The following is a 21358-nucleotide window of genomic DNA, read 5'->3' as shown; positions in this document are numbered from 1 at the left end:
AATTCTTAACAAAAAAGTGTGAAACAACTGAAAATATGTCTTATATTCTAGGTTCTTCAAAGTAGCCACCTTTTGCTTTGATTACTGCTTTGCACACTCTTGGCATTCTCTTGATGAGCTTCAAGAGGTAGTCACCAGAAATGGTTCTCACTTCACAGGTGTGCACTGTCAGGTTTAATAAGCGGGATTTCTTGCCTTATAAATGGGGTTGGGACCATCAGTTGTGTTGTGGAGAAGTATGGTGGATACACAGCTGATAGTCCTACTGAATAGATTGTTAGAATTTGTATCATGGCAAGAAAAAAGCAGCTAAGTAAAGAAAAACGAAAGACCATCATTACTTAAAGAAATGAAGGTCAGTCAGTCCGAAAAATTGTGAAACTTTGAAAGTGTCCCCAAGTGCAGTGTCAAAAACCATCAGATGCTACAAAGAAACTCTCACATGAGGACCGCCCCAGAAAGGAAGACCAAAAGTCACTTCTGCTGCAGAGGATAAGTTTATTCGAGTCACCAGCCTCAGAAATCGCAGGTTAACAGCAGCTCAGGTTAGAGAGACCAGGTCAATACCACACAGAGTTATAGCAGCAGACACATCTCTAGAACAACTGTTAAGAGGAGACTTTGTGCAGCAGGCCTTCATGGTAGAATAGCTGCTAGGAAACCACTGCTAAGGACAGGAAACAAGCAGAAGAGACTTGTTTGGGCTAAAGAACACAAGGAATGAACATTAGACCAGTGGAAATCTGTGCTTTGGTCTGATGAGTCCAAATTTGAGATCTTTGGATCCAACCACCGTGTCTTTGTAGAAAAGGTGAACGGATGGACTCTACATGGCTGGTTCCCACCGTGAAGCATGGAGGAGGAGGTGTGATGATGGGGGGGTGCTTTGCTGGTGACACTGTTGTGGATTTATTCAAAATTGAAGGCATATTGAACCAGCATGCCTACCACAGCATCTTGCAGCGGCGTGCTATTCCATCCGGTTTGCGTTTAGTTGGACCATCATTTATTTTTCAACAGGACAATGACCCCAAACACACCTCCAGGCTGTGTAAGGGCTATTTGAAGGAGAGTGATGGGGTGATATGCCAGATGACGTGGTCTCCACAGTCACCAGACCTGAACCCAATCGAGATGGTTTGGGGTGAGCTGGACCGCAGAGTGAAGGCAAAAGGGACAACAAGTGCTAAGCATCTCTGGGAACTCCTTCAAGACTGTTGGAAAACCATTTCCGGTGACTACCTCTTGAAGCTAATCAAGAGAATGCCAAGAGTGTGCAAAGCAGTAATCAAAGAAAAAGGTGGCTACTTTGAAGAACCTAGAATATAAACACATATTTTCAGTTGTTTCACACTTTTTTTAAGTATTTCATTCCACATGTGTTAATTCATAGTTTTGATGCCTTCAATGTGAATCTATGATTCTCAGTCCTGAAAATAAAGAAAACGCTTTGAATGAGAAGTGTCCAAACTTTTGGTCTGTGCTGCAATTAATATATATATATATAATATAATATATATATACACACACACGTGCAGAGGATATAAAAAAAGTTTACACACACCTGTGAAAAGGGCAGTTTTTTGTCATGTAAGAATATCATACTAAGAAGACTAATTTTAGAACGTTTTCTACCTTTAATGTCACTCATATAATCTGTACTAATTCATTTAGAAATAATCTAAAATAATTTTGAAAGGGAAGAGAAAGTGAAGAAATCTAAAATTGTGGTTGCAAAAGTGTAAATGCCCTCTTCTAATTGGGGTGTTGTTGTGTTCAGAATTAGACAATTGTAATTAAAATCATATTATATAGTTGCCAGTGCACAGCTGCCATCATTTAAAGCGATGGTAATTAACTCTATATAAAGTTTAGCTATTCTGGTAAGATTTTCCTTAGTTGTATTTTACAGTAAAAGCCATGGTCCGTAAACCGCTTACAACACAGCAAAGGGATCTCATTGTTGAAAGTTATCAATCAGAAGAAGGGTTCAAAAAATCTCCGAGGTATTAGATATATCAAGAAAACACCATGATGATGATCAAGAAGTGGCTTAACCCCTTCACTACAAGGCCAATGTTTGTTTTTTTGTTTTTTCCTCCCCTTATTCCCAGAGCCATAACTTTTTTATTTTTCTCTACACAAAAACATGAGGGCTTGTTTTTTGCGGGACATGATGTACCTCTAAATGACACCATTCATTTTACCACATAACGTACCGGAAGGGTACGTTCCCACGATTGGTGCTCGCAACTTTTTGGAAGTTGCGTATTTTTGCAGCATCCAAAGCGCTGCATTGTACTGTACAAGCACAATGGATGGAATTTATCGAAATCTTATGCCCACTGTGATTCTTTTTGCCGCAGTATAAGCTGACATGTGGCACTTCTTCCCGAACCTCAGCATGTCAATTTATGCTTACAGAGACGCGACTGTTCGCAGTGGGGAGAACACGGCGTAAATACACTGTGCCCAGAATCCTGCTCATAGGCACGGGACCACTGCATTGTCCTGCGTAGAACACTCGCGTTTCCGCAGGAGAGGACGTGCTGCATCCAGATCGCAGTGTGTCCGGATCATGGGGACGTAACCTAAAACGGAAAAAATTACAAATGTGGAGAAATTGTTTAAAAAAAACAGAATTCTGACATTTTTTTGGGGGAATTGGTTTTACAGTGTAAATTCTGTGATAGTAATTTTTATCATATTATTCTCCTCATCAGTACGATTTCTACAATACTAAAGATGTCCAGTTTTTTTTTTTTTAATTCTTTTAGTGGTGAAAAAAAATCAGAAATCTGCAAAAAATAAAAATTCGGCGGTTTTGTCCACATTTTCCAAGACTTATAACTTTTTCATTTTTCGGTTGATGGCTGGGGAAGACGATGATGTTTTTTAATTATATCATTTTTGCATAGATATGACATTTTGATTGCTTGTTACAACATTTTTTTTGTGGATTTGTAGATTTGTATATTTTGATAGATTGGTCCCTTCAGAATGCAGCAATACCACATATGTGCATTTTTATTTTAATTATTATCCTTATTTTTAATGGGGCAAAATGAGGGTGATGTGACCATTTATTTATTATATATTTTTTAAAACTTTCTCTGCTTTAATAAATTCTTTAGGGGACTGTAACCTGCGATCGTCTGATTGCTTGTACTATATACAGCAACGCCCCAGCATTGCTGTAGATAGTAAAAATTACAAACTTCTTTGAAGCACAACCACAGGCACAGTTTTGAAAGAGCTATGCTATGACAAGCACTGAGGTCTTCAGCAGACCCCCTCCGGTCACAGCAACCAATTGGTTAACTGTGATCACATTATAAGCTGAAAATGGTGCACCACTATGCTGGCGCATGTTAAATCACACTGTCAGAGATTTATAGCGGGATTTAACACGTTAACTCTCTCGGGCGGAACTGCACTTCACCTGTGATTATTAGCTTCATGCACCCACTTTCATACACTTGGCACAACATGACATTACCAAGAATTGGACAGTCCTCAAAAACTTATGGATAAGTAAAAAATTGGTCCTGGAGGCTGCCATGAGGACCACAGCAGTATTAGAAGCGCAGCAGGAATTTCTGGCAAGTATTGGTTGTGTTTTGCGTGACAACAATCTTTTGTATTCTTAATGTGTCTAGCTTGTGGAGTAGGGTGGCAAAATGGAAGCCTTTGTTACAAACAATAAAATCCATCCTCCTATATATTTTGCCAAAAGTTATATCAAGTCTTTCAGAAGCATGTGGGAAAATTTGTTATGGTCTGATGAGAACAAGTTTGAACTTTTTGGCCATAATACTAAGTTATGTATGGTTCAAAGCTAAGACTGCGAATCACCAACAGAACATCATGCCCACAGTGAAGCATGCTGGAGGCAGCCTTTATGCTTTAAGGCTGTTTTGCAGCAGCTGGAACTGGTCTTTTAGTCAAAAGAAAGAGAATTATAAACAGTTCCAAATATCAGGTAATTTTGCAACAAAACTTTCATGCCTGTGTTGAAAAGCTGAATATGAAGAATAATTTCACTTTTTAGCATGTCATCAACCCTAAGCATACATCCAAATAAACAAAAGAAAGGCTTTGCCAGAGGAAAATCAAAGTTTTGGAATGACCCAGCCACACCCAGACCTGAATATATTTGAAAATCTGTTGGCAACCTAAAGAGGGCGCTGTACACAGAAGATGAAGTGGCAATGTGACAGATTTGGAGCTACATATATACATATATAAGGTTTAGTGTGATTTATTTATTTTCCTTTTAGATTTTTTGTATGAGTCAAGATGTTTATATTCTTTCCTGCTTGGCTTTACAGCAGTTTCAGTGTATTGTAATATACATGACAATAAACATTATATTGGTTGATAATACCGTCTCATACATTTTGAACATTTAGTCATTTAGTATCATGAAAATGGTTCTGAATTCTGATGCTAAATCTGCCACCTTGAAGCTGATTCATCTAAGCTTTTACTCCAGAAACTGGCATAAAAGTTTTGAAAAGTTGCGTATAGAATTTTGCTACACGGACGTTCTCAGGTTTCTCACCTGTGTAACGCAGCTCCTCGGGAGGCAGTGCATAGTTTTGCCTGCCCATCAAATTTATTAAAAATTCTGTGTTTCTTATACAAGAAATGCTATTTCAGACTGGAGATGTACACCACTAAGAAGATGCGACAAATACATTAAGTGGCAATGCAAAAACGCGAGTGGCAACTTGCCCAATGCCAGTTTTAATGAGTCAGCCCCTAATTAATAATTAGCATAATATTAACAGGGTTTAATAGACCTTTGTTAAGCAAAGTTGGTGTCCTAAGGCCGCGCTCACATCAGCGGTATTTTGCCGCAAAACTGGATCCGTCACTAATGCGTTTCAGTTCTATTCATTTCCATTGGAATTGCAGCAAGATGCGGTCACATACAGTTGTGAATGATGCACGCAACCGCATGTGACCGCATCTTTCCGCGATTCCATTGGAACTGAAACTCATTTGTGACGGATCCGGTTTTGCGGCAAAATATCGCTGATGTGAGCGCGGCCTTAATGAGGATTAATAAAAGAAGAATCTGTTTCAGCAATATTAAACCTAGAGACTGAAAAGTGTCTGAAAATAAAGACAAAACAATATCGTAAGATCTTCTATTGGAAGAGCTTCCACCAAAATGTGATGATTAAAAACATAGATTTTATTTCCTAACTTAAAAGAGGGACAAAAATAATAAAAACATGTGGATATAAAAGAAGAGAGCAGTCTGTGCTTCAAGCACGGGACATATTCTTAATCACGACAATTGGGACTTGTAAAACAGGTCAAGATTAAGAGCATGTCCCTTGCTCGAAACGCGTAGACTGTTCTCTGTTTTTCTATCCAAGTGTATTTTATTATTATTGTCCGTATTTTAATCATAGAAATTGTTTTAATTCATCACATTTTGGCGGATGCTGAATCTTTCTTCTATTGGCCATAATCACCTGAATGCCGGTTCAGAGCTGTCCGTGCTCTGTCCCCAATTACGGATCTATCTAATAACTGGTGAGCTGAGTCATAATATCGGAGTTTGACAAAACAGTATTCTTTCTACTCCTGCCCACTTATAGCCTTTCCTTATTTAGTGATGGTTAGTTTTATTTTCTATGGTTTTAACTACTGCAATGTTTCTTTTTTAGGGTATAGCCAGGTTCTCTGGAGTGCGCATTATTAGAGCATGCGCAGCCGCCCCTCGCCCTCTCTCTGGGGCAAGTGAATAGGACGGGTCTTGTTCATGCGCAGCCGCCCCTCGCCCTCTCTCTGGGGCAAGTGAATAGGAAGGTCTTGCGCATGCGCAGCCGCCCCTTGCCCTCTCTCTGGGGCAAGTGAATAGGAGGGTCTTGCGCATGCGCAGCCGCCCCTTGCCCTCTCTCTGGGGCAAGTGAATAGGACGGGTCTTGCGCATGCGCAGCCGCCCCTTGCCCTCTCTCTGGGGCAAGTGAATAGGACGGGTCTTGCGCATGCGTAGCAGTACCTCAGCTGCATCTCAATTGTGCACGTAGCAAGATCATTGTGCCACGTGAGTACTGGCCACAAATCTTCAGAAGCTATAGAAAACTCTCCTGGAAAATATAACATTTCTGTTGGGTAAAGGAGAGATCCTGATTAAAAGCATGAACCGCTCAGCACAGTGATACATTTCCTCATGTAAAAAAAAATAACAACAAACCAGAAGTAAAAAAAAACGCTTGAGGAAAAAAATACACTGTGTGAATATTAGACATCTCATTAATTTTGTTGTTACTTTTTCGCAAAATGAAAAGGTGAGCCAGCCATTATTGAGTACAGTTTACAATCTGTTAGCTGGTTATTAAATATTTCATTTAGGGGCAAGTGAAATGTTTTATGGGTTGTGAGATGCAGACAATGGGGACTAAAGCTCAATAGGAACTAAAATGAACTGTTCTACAGATAAAACTTGTGTAAGGTTCAGAAAATGGAGGCTAATGTTTCATTATTCAAGACTTTGTATTAGTTATTCATGATCAATATACTGTATGTTGCTGTAATGTTCATGTGCTTGCCCATTTTATAAAAAAAATATGAACAATTCTACTTACAGTTCCCTGTGCTAAATATTGGGACATTTCCTTGTTTCCCTATTGAAGCATTTGGAGCTTCTTATAGATTCCTATTGATTTGAATAGGAGGTGAATGTGCAGTATGCGACCGCTATCAGTTGACTGATCATCAGCCATGTGAGGAGGTTTTTGGAGTTGCAGTGTCCCACATTGAAAAACAAGACCTTGTCTAAATTATCTGCTGAGACTATCTACGTACCAGTGTATGGACTAGTGAAATTCAACACTAACCATTTTGGAATGAACAATACTGTCTAAAAGTTTCTTGATGTGGAATTTGCACTCTGATTGGGCCACCATCCCCCTAGATATCAGTTGAAACCTTTAATAAAAACTGAAGAGATTCAGTTTTGCCCTATAAAAGATTTGGATTAAAGTCTAGAGAACGGCTGATATAAAAATCTTCAGTGATGAGGTTTTCCATATAACATTGTGATATCTACGTATGCCTATTATCTCTCTCCTCATGTTCCTTTTATCAACTGAATGTACTATGACATGCTATAAATACCCCTGATGAATCTCCGGTGTAGGAGGAGAAACGCGTCGGGTGAAAAATATTGAATGTAATTTAATCAGGAGTTTACAAAAAATGTCATGTAAATACTTTTGTGACTTCAGGGACAGTTTTGTCTGGGCGAATATATTCTGAGCACTCCCACTTTTCTTATCTTGGACTTGTGGGAGCCTCAGAGTATAGACATACCTAGACAAAATCTTTCCAATCAAATATACTATAGGTTGATTGGCACAGTGATATACTGACCCCTTTTGTGATTGGGGTATATCACTGGTCTTTCTGCTATATGATTAGTTGAAGTCTATCATATTTGGCTGTTTGTCTTTCTGTCTATGTGTATCCTTAAGGATTTGTATGTAACTTTTTTTTTTAAAAAATTTTTTGTATAATAAAGAATCAATATTTTAGAAAGTGACATTTTTCTGTGAAATACTATCAGTTGACTGCACAGCTCCGGAACTGAGCATTTCCGGCTGCCTACTGCCTCTGCTGGCACCAAATACAGCTAATCGGCTGCAGTGCTGAATGTCAGACCCTGGCCAATCAGAAATTGATGACCTATCCTAAGCATAGACCATCAATGTAAAAGTAGTGGATAACCTCTTTAATAGTGTTTTAAATGTTCCCGGCCGCACTACTGGAAGTGTATTATCTTGGAGCAAATTAACTTTATTTCTCCAGGGATCTGCCAGCTTTCAGTCATGCAGCTGTGCCCAGGGCAATTACAGTGACCCCTGACAGCACTGAGATCAGAGGCGGTAAGCATGCTCCAGCACCTACTGACAGCCGAATCTGGACTGATGGACTGCATTATTGGACCTTACAAGGACTCTGTCAGCACAAAATGACTGATCAAACCAAGTACAGGCGCTCAGTGCACCCTTGGTGTGGCCAGACGTTTGAGTACACCTTCCCACTTGCTTGTTTTTCATCTACCACTGCTTTTCTCTTGGTTTATCAAGCCAGAGCTGTCAATCAAAGAAGAAGAGGGGGATGGGAGATGGAGGGAAAGCAAGCTGGGGCAAAGGTGTACTTAAATGTTTGGCCACACCATGGGTGCACCGAGCACCAGTACTTTGTTTGAACAGTCACTCTGTGCTGATAGTCCCATTAAAGAGGACCTTTCCCTAGGTTGAAAGTGGTCACTTTTTGCTCTTATTTTGTTCCCGCTGTTCCCTTGAGTATTCTGTTTTTTCCCCCACCATGTTCCACTGATATGGAGTTTTTTATTAAGTGCTCATTTTTAAATCTTTACCCATAGTGGTGTGGCTCACCGGCTAATAGGGCAGAGCATCCTGAAGACACGCCCCCGCTGAATCCAAGCCACACCCCCTCTAAAGATAATAAAAATTGCACTAAATAAAAAGACCCAAATCCCTGGAATTGCTTGGATGAGTTTAAAAAATAAATTAAACTTAATACTCAGGATAAGTGGGAATAAAGTAAGATCAAATGCTGGACCCCACAGCTGTAAGAAAGGAGTAACAGATGCCAGGTCTTGTTGGGCATTTGTTGTGACGGTGACCTGGAAATGTGACTTTGATAATGACAGAAGAATCATTTTTCCCATTTAATCACAATAACGGCATTTATCTATATATAATTTAGATATGAAATATTTCGATGTCTTCTGTAATATTGGATGGTGACTTTAAATACAATAAGGTTGTTGAATGTTTTCTTTGATTTGGTAACTTATATTTCTCTCTATTTACTAACTTTTTCTCTCTTTTTTTTTCCCCACAGACCTTTATAGTACTAAACAAAGGAAAAACAATCTTCAGATTTAGTGCCACGCCTGCCTTGTATATTTTAAGTCCTTTTAACCTATTAAGGAAGATAGCTATTAAAATTTTGATACATTCATATCCTTTTTCAAATCATTGACGATGTTGGTGTAAAAATATTAAGTATTAAGTATATTAAGGCTGCTTTCACACATCCGTTTTTTCCTGTGCGGCACAATCCGGTGCTTTGCAGAAAAAACGCAACCGTTTTTTTTTTTGCCGCCGGTTGCGTTTTTTTGCATAGACTTACATTAGTGTCGTATTGTGCCGCATGGGCTTGCGTTCCTTCCGGTTTTTGCCGCATGCGGAAGATTTAGCCTATGCGGCGGCCGGATGGAACGTTGCCTGGCACATTTTTTTGTCCGGCAAAAAAAAACGCATCACGCCACAACCGGCTGATGCGGCGCAATTTGCAATGTATGCCTATGGACGCCGCATGTGGTGTCCTGCGGCAAAAACTGCATCCGGCCGCCGCATGCGTTTTTTTCCACTGTGCATGCTCAGTAGCCTGCCGCAAGCGGCAAAAAAACGGATGGGCTGCATGTAAAAAACGTATGCAAAGGATGCGGTATTGTCGCCGCATCCGTTGCATAGGTTTTAGAGCCTGATTGGCCGGCTCTGCTAAAACCGGAGGTGTGAAAGCAGCCTAAGCTGCCGGAAACGCCTAAGTCTGGCAGCAAATAGGAAAGTATTCCTTTATTTAATGATTTCTTCTTCTGTTACTCTTTTCAACATATCCCAAGATGGCAGAAAACAATCATATTCCCAAACAATAGGAATACATGATACGCTGTCACAATATGGCCATGCCTTTCTATGTGGGTGTGGTGTGAATTATACTTTGTCAAGGGATCATGTATTAATATTTTGTCGATTTTTGTTTGGCGTCCTTAACTAGATTGAAGAACAAGTAAGCGTGGACACATCTGTATATCTCATAAACATTACATCAGTGGTTCCCAAACTCCAGTCCTCACGACCCCCAACAGGTCATGTTTTCAGGATTTCCTTAATATAGCACAGGTGATACCTTGATAATAATTCCATCACCTGTTCAATAGTAAGGAAATCCTGAAAAGATGACTTGTTGGGGGCCATGAGGACTGGAGTTTGGGAACCCTGCATTAGATTGTCCCTTAAAGGAACTTTCAATTTTCAGAAATTCCCTGTCCCCAGGAACAGCTGGTTTTGAATAAAACAGTGCAATCTGTGCTTTACTTACTCTCCCCAGGTCTAGCACTGAGTCTTCACCGTTGCTATCAGGGTCTGCAGAGTTGATGTTGCATTGACAGTGCTGCAGCTAATCAGGGATCTCATTGGACTTAAGCGGCAGAGCTACTCAGTGATTGGCTGCAGCTCTTGGAGTAATGGGGTAAACTTAGCGTTGGACCCGGGGACATTGAGTAGAGAACAGTTTGTTGTCTTAAAGGAGAGTACACATAGGGTTGTCAAACAAAGTAACCCTTTAATTGTTGATCATTGGAGGTTCAGGTCCTGAGATTCTCCAGCCACAAGATAGAAGCTCTAGACTCCTAAGTGAGCACATACACATCAATGAAGGGGCTGAGCTAAAGGTTTCTACTCCATAGTTTGAGAGACCGGGGGCAGTGTCAGGACCGAGACCTTTTAGGAGTTTTGGGGGTCTACATAATATTAAACGTTAAAATGAAAACGAAAAAGGAAGACTTAAGGGGGCTTTACACGCAACAACATCGATAACGAGATGTCGTTGGGGTCACGGAATTCGTGACGCACATCCGGCCTCGTTAGCGACGTTGTTGCGTGTGAAACGTATGAACGACCGCTAACGATCAAAATTACTCACCTAATCATTGATCGTTGACACGTCGTTCTGATCCCAAATATCGTTGCTGTTGCAGGACGCAGGTTGTTCGTCGTTCCTGAGGCAGCACACATCACTATGTGTGACACCCCAGGAACGAGGAACAACACCGTACCTGCGTCCTCTGGCAACGAGGTGGGCGTCACTTTCGGCTGCTCTCCGCCCCTCCGCTTCGATTGGATGGCTGCCGTGTGACGTCGCTGTGACGCCGCATGAACCACCCCCTTAGAAAGGAGGTGGTTCGCCGGCCACAGCGACGTCGCAAGGCAGGTAAGTATAGTGTGACGGGTCCTAGCGATGTTGAGCGCCAAGGGCAGCGATTTGCCTGTGACGCACAACCGACTTGCCATTGTTTGTGCGGCATGGGCAATTCGTGTAGCACAAAGTCGCTAACCCCCGTCACACGTACTTACCTCCCGAATGACCTCGCTGTGGGTGGTGAACATCCTCTTCCTGAAGGGGGAGGGACGTTTGGGGTCACAGCGACGTCACATAGCCGCCGGCCAATAGACGCGGAGGGGCGGAGATGACTGTGACGTAACATCCCGCCCACCTCCTTCCTTCCAAATTGCCGGCGGCCACAGGTAAGCTGCAGTTCATCGTTCCCGAGGTGTCACACGGAGTGATGTGTGCTGCCTCGGGAACAATGAACAACCGGCGCGCAGAAGGATGTTCGATATTTAGAAAATGAGCGACGTGTCAACGAGCAGCGATAAGGTGAGTATTTTTGCTCATTCACACTTGCTCGTAGCTGTCACACGCTACGATATGTCATACGATGCCGTATGTTCGTCACTACCGACGTGACCCCGACGGCATATCGTAAGATATATCGTAGCGTGTAAAGCCCGCTTTAGGTATCCAATCCTTGAAGGTTTTTTAGAGTAGTGCACAGTACCTGTTTATGCAGTGGTGCCTACAGTGTTTTTTTAATGCCCTCTTATTTAAAAGGAGTTTGTTTTGGAGAAAAATGGTATTTACCTGCAACCATAGTGCAAACCTGAAGGTAAATACCATTCTAAACATATTCTGCGGTTTACCAATGCTGGTAAACATTTATCACCAGTGTCAGTGTCTCACAGCTGCATTTGTGCACATGTACACCAGTTCACATTGAATCTCCGCAACTGATGTGCCATCTTGGTGCTCCAGTGAATGTCGGCCACGGAGACCATCATTTTTCCTGGATGCAGCAATACTGCTGTATTATAGCAAATAGTATTAGTATATAGTTGGGTAAGTTCCTAGGTGACCTAAAAATGACAGTAAAAAGAAAAAGGTTTTAAAAATATATTTCAAAACATTTAAAAAGTTTAATCCCCTGCCTTTAACCCCATTAAAAATAGAGAAACAATAATAAAAAAACACAAATTTGTTACTGCTGCATCCATAAACGTTTGGTCTATCAAATGTAAAATTAATTACATCTAAGGCTGCTTTCACACTACGTTTTTTTAACATGCGTCATGAACGTTTTTTTGCTGTAAAAGCGGATCCTGCTTTTACAGCAAAAAACGCATGCTAACGCATGTGTTATTTTGCAGGATCCTGTCACTGGATGTTTAGGGGCGGGCATTGGAGTCGTGATCGGGAGTGAGGGGAACTAAACGGGCCAGACTGGGAGCCGGCTTCTTACAACTGCGGAGGTTCGTAACCAAGGTAAACATCGGGTAACTTGCTTGGATACCCGATATTTATCTTGGTTACGAGCGTCTGTACACGTAACCAGCGTAAACATCGGGTAACTAAGAGAAGTGGTTACCCGATATTTACCTTGGTTAAGAGTGTCCGCAGCTCTCAGGTGTGAGAGAGAGACAGGAGAGGGAGGGAGGAATGAGAGGGTGGAGGGAGAGGGTGAGAGAGGGAGGGGGAGAGAGGGACTGATCACCCGAGACTGGTTTCTGTGCATGCTCAGTAGAGCAAGCAGGATCCTGTCTATCAGCATGCCAGCGTTCACATGCTGTTTAGTCAGGATCCAGCAATTTGCAGTATTTGGACGTTAAAAAAACGTAGTGTGAAAGCAGCCTTAAAGTAAACGCTGTATAGAGAAAAAAAATAATGAAATGCCAAAATAGTAGTTTTTCGCTCAGCTCACCTCCGTAAAAAAATAATAAATAAATAAAAATGATGTCAATAAAACCAGCAGCTTGCCACGGAAAAAATAACACATCTGTATTGATAAAGATAAAAACATTATGTGATTCGGTAAAATGGCAAAAGAAACAGCTTTTAAAAATTTTTTTTTATATACCGTACTTCAGAATTTTTTCCCAGAACTTAAAGGAAACCTGATAGCCGCGACGTAATTACTGCTATCTTTATATCCTTCCTAACAAACTATTTTTATTATCATATTGATTACTGCATATGCCAAAAAAAACCCATGTTATAACTGCAGTAGCGATATGCTAATAAGTGGGTGACTGTTTGGGGTTGTTGTTTTCCCCCAGACTGATCATCCCACTAATTATGTTATCCCACCTCTGTGAGCGTAAGTACCATGATTTGCCAAAGGCTGGAAACACATCTATGCGAGTAAAATCGGTCCGACTGGGCTGAAAAAAACTCGGCTGATTTTAGTTCACGTTAGGTGCGAGTGCAACGCAAGTGCGATGCTTTTTCTGAATAAATTAATGATTTTACTAGCGTGTGTAATGCTTGTGTAATGCGTATTTTTTACTATGTCATCTGCCATTCAGCGCTGCTACATGGCCGCTGACAGCAGACACAGACAGCCATGTAGCAGAGCTGAATGGCAGATGACAGCAGACACAGACAGAGCCGCACAATCAGAATGAACTCGGGTGAACTTCACCCGACTTCATTGTCATGCTGCGGCTCTGTCTGTGCCGCGTCCTGATTAGCGGTCACCAGTGAAGGACTCACCGGTGACCACTAATCCCCCGAGTGACTGAAGTTAGCTGCCCTCTCTCATACTCACCGATCCCCGGCGCCGCGCACGGCATTCACACTGCTCCGGCGGCTTTTACTATTTTGAAAAAGCCGGCCGCTCATTAAACAATCTCGTATTCCCTGCTTTCCCCACCCACAGGCGCCTATGATTGGTTGCAGTGAGACACGCCCCCACACTGAGTGACAGGTGTCTCACTGCAACCAATCACAGCAGCCGGTGGGCGGGTCTATACTGTGCAGTGAAATAAATAAATAAATAATTTAAAAAAATGGCGTGCGGTCCCCCCCAATTTTAATACCTCCCTCACGATGCCTCCCTGCTGATGCCTCCCTGATAATGCCTCCCTGATAAAGCCTACCAGATAATGCCTCCCTGATGATGCCTCCCTCACGATGCCTCCCTCACGATGCCTCCCTCACGATGCCTCCCTGATGATGCCTCCCTGATGATGCCTCCCTGATGATGCCTCCCTGATGATGCCTCCCTGATAATGCCTCCCTGATAAAGCCTACCAGATAATGCCTCCCTGATGATGCCTCCCTGATAATGCCTCCCTGATAATGCCTCCCTGATGATGCCTCCCTCACGATGCCTCCCTCTCGATGCCTCCCTGATGATGCCTCCTTGATGGTGCCTCCTTGATAATGCCGCTCTGATAAAGCCTCCCTGATGATGCCTCCCTGATGATGTCCACCTGATAATGCCTCCCTCACGATGCCTCCCTCCTATTGCTTCCCTCCTAATGTCTCCCTCCTAATGTCTCCCTCCTAATGTCTCCCTCCTAATGCTTCCCTAATAATTTTCAATAATCCAGGTGTATGCACCCTGTTTTAATCAGCGCACTGTGCATATACAGGGCCACACTGGTGGGATAAGACACAGTCAACCGCAAGATTTGCAAAGCTGGCGGTAACAGCTAGCAATTTCCTGTGCTATCACTGCCTCCTTGGGCACTTGAAGTTCGCTAATGAAGTCGGGGTGCGTACACCTGGCTTACTGCGCATTGTTGGGGAGGCAGAGATTTACACGGCTTCATCAGCCAACTGCAAGTACCCAAGGAGGCATTGTCCGCACACGAAATCGCCAGCTGTTAGATTTGCGCAGAGTTAGCGGTGACACCGCTCTTGTTACATCCACAGGGGTGGAATAACATGATTTGTGACAACGACCCTCAACCAGTCACCCACTCATTATTATATTACTACTACAGTTATAAAATAGTTTTTAAGAATATGAAGTAATTAAAAAGACAGTAAAAATTAATTTTAAATATATTAACCCTAGAACGCATGCTAGGTTACTTGTTTTCTATGGTTGATTTCTATGGTTGCGCGTTCTAGGGTTAATTCAAGTTTGATATTACCGTAATCGTATATTTCCAGTTAATTTTTATCATATAGTAAACACCTTTAAATCAAACCTAAAAAAACCAACTATGGCGGAATTGCGTTTTTTTTTCTCACCATTTCATCTTAAGACTTTTACCATCGGTTTTTTAGTACATTATATTGTAAATTGAATATTTTCATTCAAAACTACAACTCGTTCTGCCAAAAAGAAGTCCTTTGTGGAAGAAGGGTAGGGAAAAAACAAAAGTGAAAATCGCCCCGTCCTTAAGGGGTTTAAGGAGTTCTCAGTAATTCAAAAAACAAACAAAATGGCTTTCTTTTAGGAACTGCACCACACCTGTACCTGGGCTGTGTCTGTTCTCAGCTGCAGTTAAGATTGTTGGTAGCTTTGGAAGATAGCATCTATCTATGTTTATTAATTTTGTTAACATGGCACCAGACCCTGAATGACATATAACGTCCATAGTAGTTGTCATAGTCCTTTCACCTTCTAACAAGTTTTGGATGTATACGCCAACGGGGTCATTGACTTTAATGAATGGTGCAGATGGAGTCACAATGTGCTCTGTCATGCACCATTTTTGGGAGTATACGCCTATTGGAGGCGGACACCCAGACTTAAGGCTGCTTTACACACAACAATATCGCTAGCGTTCTCGTTAGCGATGTGACACGCCCAGATTGTTGTTACGATTTGCCGAGATCGCTGATAGGTCGTTTATTAGCTGTCACACGTACACATCTCACAAACAACGCTACATCGTTCAGCGATATATTGTTTGACCAAGGAGGTCGTGTGGATATTGTTCGTCGTTGGCAGGGTGTCAAACGTAGCAATATGTCTGCTGTGTTCCAAACGACAAACAATATTTTGAAACTGAACAATCAACGATTTTCACCCTATTTGCGATCGTTCGGAGTCGCACGTAGGTGTCACGCACAACAACGTCGCTAACGATGACGGAAGTGCGTCACGAAAACCGTGACCCCGACGACATATCGTCAGATAAATCGTAGCGTGTAAAGTGGCCTTTACTATACTGCATATAGGTGTCCGCCTCTGGAAAGTATATACTCCTGAAAATTTTGCACGACAGACCACACGGTGACTCCGTCTGCACCATTATAGTCAATGGCATACGTCCCAAACCCGTTTTGCGGAGGGGGTTGGTATGGAACCCCCAACAGGACCACTGAATGGAGAACGGAACACTATGAAAGCGGCCTTAGGTTCCTGCCATGTGGACAAGCATGTCACACAAAAATTGTCATGTAATGTATGGAGGTTTCAGCATTGTACGATTGTAACCTGTGTTCTTGTTTTCATCTTTTTCCCCAATTTCTGCTATTTCCTTGACCACATTGTACAGTATTTAGCATGATCATTATGTGCACTATTTTGACCAACTGCGTATTCATGACTTTTAGTAATCCTCCAGACTGGTCTAAGCAAGTGGAGTAAGTATGTCTGTCGCTATTAATGTATTACACAGTCTGCATGTATTACTCATTACACACATTTTAGAACTCTTCGGCTTTTATAAAATCTGATTTTTTTTTTTTTGTCTTTGTCTACTTAGGATGATTAATTTTACATGTATAAATCACAGTTTTGGGGACCTTCTTCAATATGGCAGATTTATCTAAATTGTCCAAAAGATAAACTTAGTTTTTTTTCCATACCAATCACAGTGCAGCTTTAATTTCTTAAAATGCTGTGGAGAAAAGTTGTTTGTTGTAATTGATTGCTATGGGCACCAAAGACAGTTTGGATGAATCTGCTCCAGTATGTCAAGTGATGTACTGACAGACAGCCTTAAAGGATGTTGTCCAGGACTAACAAACTGATGCCCTATCCTTAGATTAAAGCGTTTTCCCATAAACATAGTTAATTTTAAAGTTCATTTTAATCAATAGATCTTGGAATAACAATAATAATTTCCATAATTGGATGTGTTTAAAAATAATGTTCCTGTGCTGAGATAATCTTATATATGTGTCCCTGCTATGTGCTATGTAATGGCCGTGTCTGACCGTACAGGACATGGTCAGATCATACCACATCTCCTGGGCAGGGGAGGAAGTAAAAAAGTATAAAGACATTAAAGCATAGGATCACAGTTGATTATTTTTGTGAGGTAAAACATTTCCCTGCCTGTTTTTAAAAAAATGTTTTAAGTCAAAGAAAGATTTATTTGCGATCCCATACTGTAATGTCTATATATTCTCTTTTACATCTTTTCCGGCCCAGGAGCTGTGGTGTGATCAGACCCTGTATAGTCAGACACGGCCATTACACAGTACATAGCCGGGGCACAAGATTATCTCAGCACAGGAACATTTTTTTGAAACACATCCAATTGTGGAACTTATTATTATTCCAAGATCTAACTTTGTTAATGTGAAAACCCCTTTAAAGGCCGCTTTACACACTGCGATATCGGTACCGATATTGCCAGCGTGCGTACCTGCCCCCATCGGTTGTGCGACACGGGCAAATCTCTGCCTGTGTCGCACAACATCGCCCGGACCCGTCATACGGACTTACCTTCCCTGCGACGTCGCTGTGACCAGTGAACCGCCTCCTTTCTAAGGGGGCGGTTCGTTCAGCGTCACAGCGATGTCACAGCAGCGTCACTAAACCGCCGCCCAATAGAAGTGGAGGGGTGGAGATGAGCGGGACGTAACTTCCCACCCACCTCCTTCCTTCCGCCTTGTGGCTGAGACGCAGGTAAGGAGAGCTTCCTCGTTCCTGCGGTGTCACACGGAGCGATGTGTGCTGCTGCAGGAACGAGGAACAACTTCATTACTGCTGCAGTAACGATATTTGAGAATGGACCCCCATGTCACCGATGAGCGATTTTGCACATTTTTGCAACAATGCAAAATTGCTCATAGGTGTCACACGCAACGGCATCGTTAAAGCGACCGGATGTGCGTCACAAATTCCGTGACCCCAACGAGATCACTTGAGCGATGTCGTAGCGTGTAAAGCCCGCTTTAGTCACCATTTCTGACCAATGTGAGCCTTGACATACAATGTCTCCGCCTGTCACCTGTTGTCCGCATTGGCGGCAGCCATGATTAAACAATGTATGAAGCCCAAAGAGCCCTGATCTGTACACTGTTTAGTGATGTTTCCTTGATACTGCTTATCAGTTCATTGGCCTGCATAAGATTCACCAACACTGTAAACCAGTTTTGGACCATAATAAGGGGTTAGATTGCTGTGATCTGAGCTTCCTCCAGTCAATGTTATTACTTTTGAGTTGCCTTCAAGGCTTAAATTCCACAAGGACATGATGTTGCACACAAAGTGGAGTAAAGTTGTGTCCCTAAATATGGGGGTGGGGGTTGGGGATATGTACCCTGAGACTTTTGCAGGAAGTCTGACCATGTTGAAAATGTCCCAGTGTTTGCAACATTGATTGCAACGTCTGCCCTTAGAGAACAATTAACATTGCTCTACAATTCTGTTTTATCTTTTACTTGCGCTAATTATGAAGTTGATAAATATTAATGACATTACGACCAATACAAAGTGCTGATCTGTGTTAATCCTCCAGGCCTTGACTTGTCGGATGTTTGTCCTTCACAGGTACACTTTCACTGGAATTTATACATTTGAATCACTTGTGAAAATCATTGCAAGAGGTTTTTGCATAGACGGCTTTACATTTTTGCGGGATCCATGGAACTGGTTAGATTTCAGCGTCATCATGATGGCGTAAGTTTCATTATTTCAGTCTACTTCTTATTTATGTTTGTAGAACTCAAAGCCGCAGTCAATGCCCCGAGCTGGTTGTCTATAGTCTATAACATATAACTGATCTACAGGGCAGAAAACATCCCTTAAACAATGCAAAAATCACTATGATAGTGTATATATACATATATATGTAAAACACCTTACATGCATATACCAAAAAAGGCCAAAATTAGTAAGATAACTGAAGCTTCATAGGGAGGGGACACATCTGACAAATTCATCATAATTTTGGCCATAAATGTAGTTTAACCTACAACAGAAATATATTATCACTGCAGACATCATGCTGATTGACAGCTGTCTCCTCGCAGCTAGACAACAGGGATCTGGCTGTCAATCAGTATGACATTGGCAGTCACACCCAGTCAACAGAGCAGAGCGGAAGAGAAGCAGCTGCTTTGTGGACGTGACATTAGCAGAACCGCAGGATCACCGTCAGGAGCAGTCTGTGACGGCTCAGCCATTGGAGATCGGTGTCGGACAAAACACGCAGGTAGTTATTATTATTATTTATATAGCGCCATTTATTCCATGGCGCTTTACAAGTGAAAGAGGGTATACGTACAACAATCATTACCAGTACAAAACAGACTGGTATAGGAGGAGAGAGGACCCTGCCCGCGAGGGCTCACAGTCTATATGGAATGGGTGAGGATACAGTAGGTGAGAACAGAGCTTGTTGTGCAGTGGTGTACTGGACTGAGGGCTATTGTAGGTTGTAGGCTTGTTGGAAGAGGTGGGTCTTCAGGTTCCTCTTGAAGATTTCCATGGTAGGGGAGAGTCTGATATGCTGAGGTAGAGCATTCCAGAGTATGGGGGAGGCACGGGAGAAATCTTGTACGCGATTGTGGGAAGAGGAGGTAAGAGAGGAGTAGAGGAGATCTTGTGAGGATCTGAGGTTGCGTGCAGGTAGGTACCGGGAGACTAGGTCACAGATGTAAGGAGGAGACAGGTAGTAGATAGCTTTGTATGTCATGGTTAATGTTTTGAACTGGAGTCATTGGGCGATGGGAAGCCAGTGAAGGGATTGGCAGAGTGGCCAGGCTGGGGAATAGCGAGGGGAGAGGTGGATTAAGCAGGCCGCAGAGATTAGGATAGATTGGAGGGGTGCAAGAGTGTTGGAAGGGAGGCCAGAGAGCAGGAGGTTGCAGTAGTCGAGGCGGGAGATGATGAGGGCATGCACTAATGTTTTTGCTGATTCTTTGTTAAGGAATGTACAGATCCGGTAGATATTTTTGAGTTGTAGTCTGCATGAGGTGAAGAGGGCTTGGATGTGAGGCTTGAAGGATAGAGCAGAGTCAAGTTAGCAACTACCTGCCTATAAGTTCTTAGCCCCATATGAAAATATAAGCAAAGTCCCGGATAACTCCTTTAAGGAGCCTGTAGATCTCTGTATTGTCTGTTATGATACCTCTTCCCCTATAGTATTATATTATGGTGTACAACATGAGAGAACAAAGGTAGAACAAAAGAGACTGAGAGCACACAAGCCATAATTACTCCGCTTCAAGGGAGTTTTACCCATATAGTTTTACTGGTACAAGATGTGGAGGCCATTATAGTCTTTGCTATTAGGGCCCCTTTATGGCTATTTATGGTCTTGTCATAACATTATTTTAAGCTTATTAAATTTTTCAGCTGTCTCATGTATCGTAAACTTTAGGCTGAATTACACATTCTATAATATCCACCACTGATGTACGTAATTGAGGAGGCTTACAGCATAGATCAGTATAGGCTCATCTTTTTTAACAAATTTCATATTCATTATTTGCTAAAAAACTTCCACTACAGAGAAGAGACCGGAACAGGTGTACTGCCCATTTCTATAATGTGTACTGCCTTGGCATTGATGATCATTTACTATATAGAAATGTACACGATATACAGGTAAAATACATAATTAAGCCTCTCAAATACGTTGTCTTGTCTATTTAAAAAATAGAAAACATTAGAGGAAATTATAGATTAGTGACAAAGACTATACGTGGGTATGCCCAATGGGATTTGCATGTAGTGAAACACTGTAGATGGGGCGCTTGCATTTTTGCACTTTATAAGGGATCTTTAGTAGTTATTCCTTTAGAATTAATTCACACATGGCAGATTTTGTTGCAGATATTTCTCCTACTGTTTCTTTAATGTAGAAATCCATATATTTGCCACCAAAACATCCACGTTCACATGAAGGGAGCGGATTTCAAATTTCTGCAAAGTGAATTGACCCCTATTTTTGCAGCAATTCATTTGTGATTCTGGTATAGATTGATGCTGTATATTTGTAGGAGAAGCCGCTGAATAATATTATTCTCTTCAGCCAATCTTCGGTCATTGATAGCTGATCGCAGAAATAAAAGACGCTATCAGTAAAAGTAAACCTCTTCTTTTATACAGGAGATATACAGTATTTTAACCATTAGCACCAAAATTAAGAGCTTATGAAGATTAAAGCGTCTAAATTAGAACCTTGTTTTTAATTTCCAGGAATCTCTGCTGAGATATTATCCTTCCTTAGGATATGTGCACACAACGTCTTTTAAACTCAGGCGA

General features: G+C 41.9%; 1 protein-coding gene across 4 annotated transcripts in view; it reads left to right on the top strand.

Annotated features, from left to right (window-relative positions):
- The window catches only part of SCN8A (sodium voltage-gated channel alpha subunit 8), a 335228-nt gene that overhangs the window by 145822 nt on the left and 168048 nt on the right, over window positions 1-21358 (top strand). For all 4 annotated transcript variants that reach the window (XM_075337138.1, XM_075337136.1, XM_075337139.1 and 1 more), the window contains exons 3-5: window positions 8893-9012; window positions 16409-16497; window positions 18638-18766. In XM_075337138.1, coding sequence (XP_075193253.1) covers window positions 8893-9012; window positions 16409-16497; window positions 18638-18766 — 338 coding nt within the window. The remainder of the gene's footprint in view (window positions 1-8892; window positions 9013-16408; window positions 16498-18637; window positions 18767-21358) is intronic.

Source organism: Anomaloglossus baeobatrachus, chromosome 2 (assembly GCF_048569485.1).
Source record: "Anomaloglossus baeobatrachus isolate aAnoBae1 chromosome 2, aAnoBae1.hap1, whole genome shotgun sequence".
Classification (NCBI taxonomy): domain Eukaryota; kingdom Metazoa; phylum Chordata; class Amphibia; order Anura; family Aromobatidae; genus Anomaloglossus; species Anomaloglossus baeobatrachus.
This window is presented reverse-complemented; position numbering and strand designations above follow the sequence as displayed.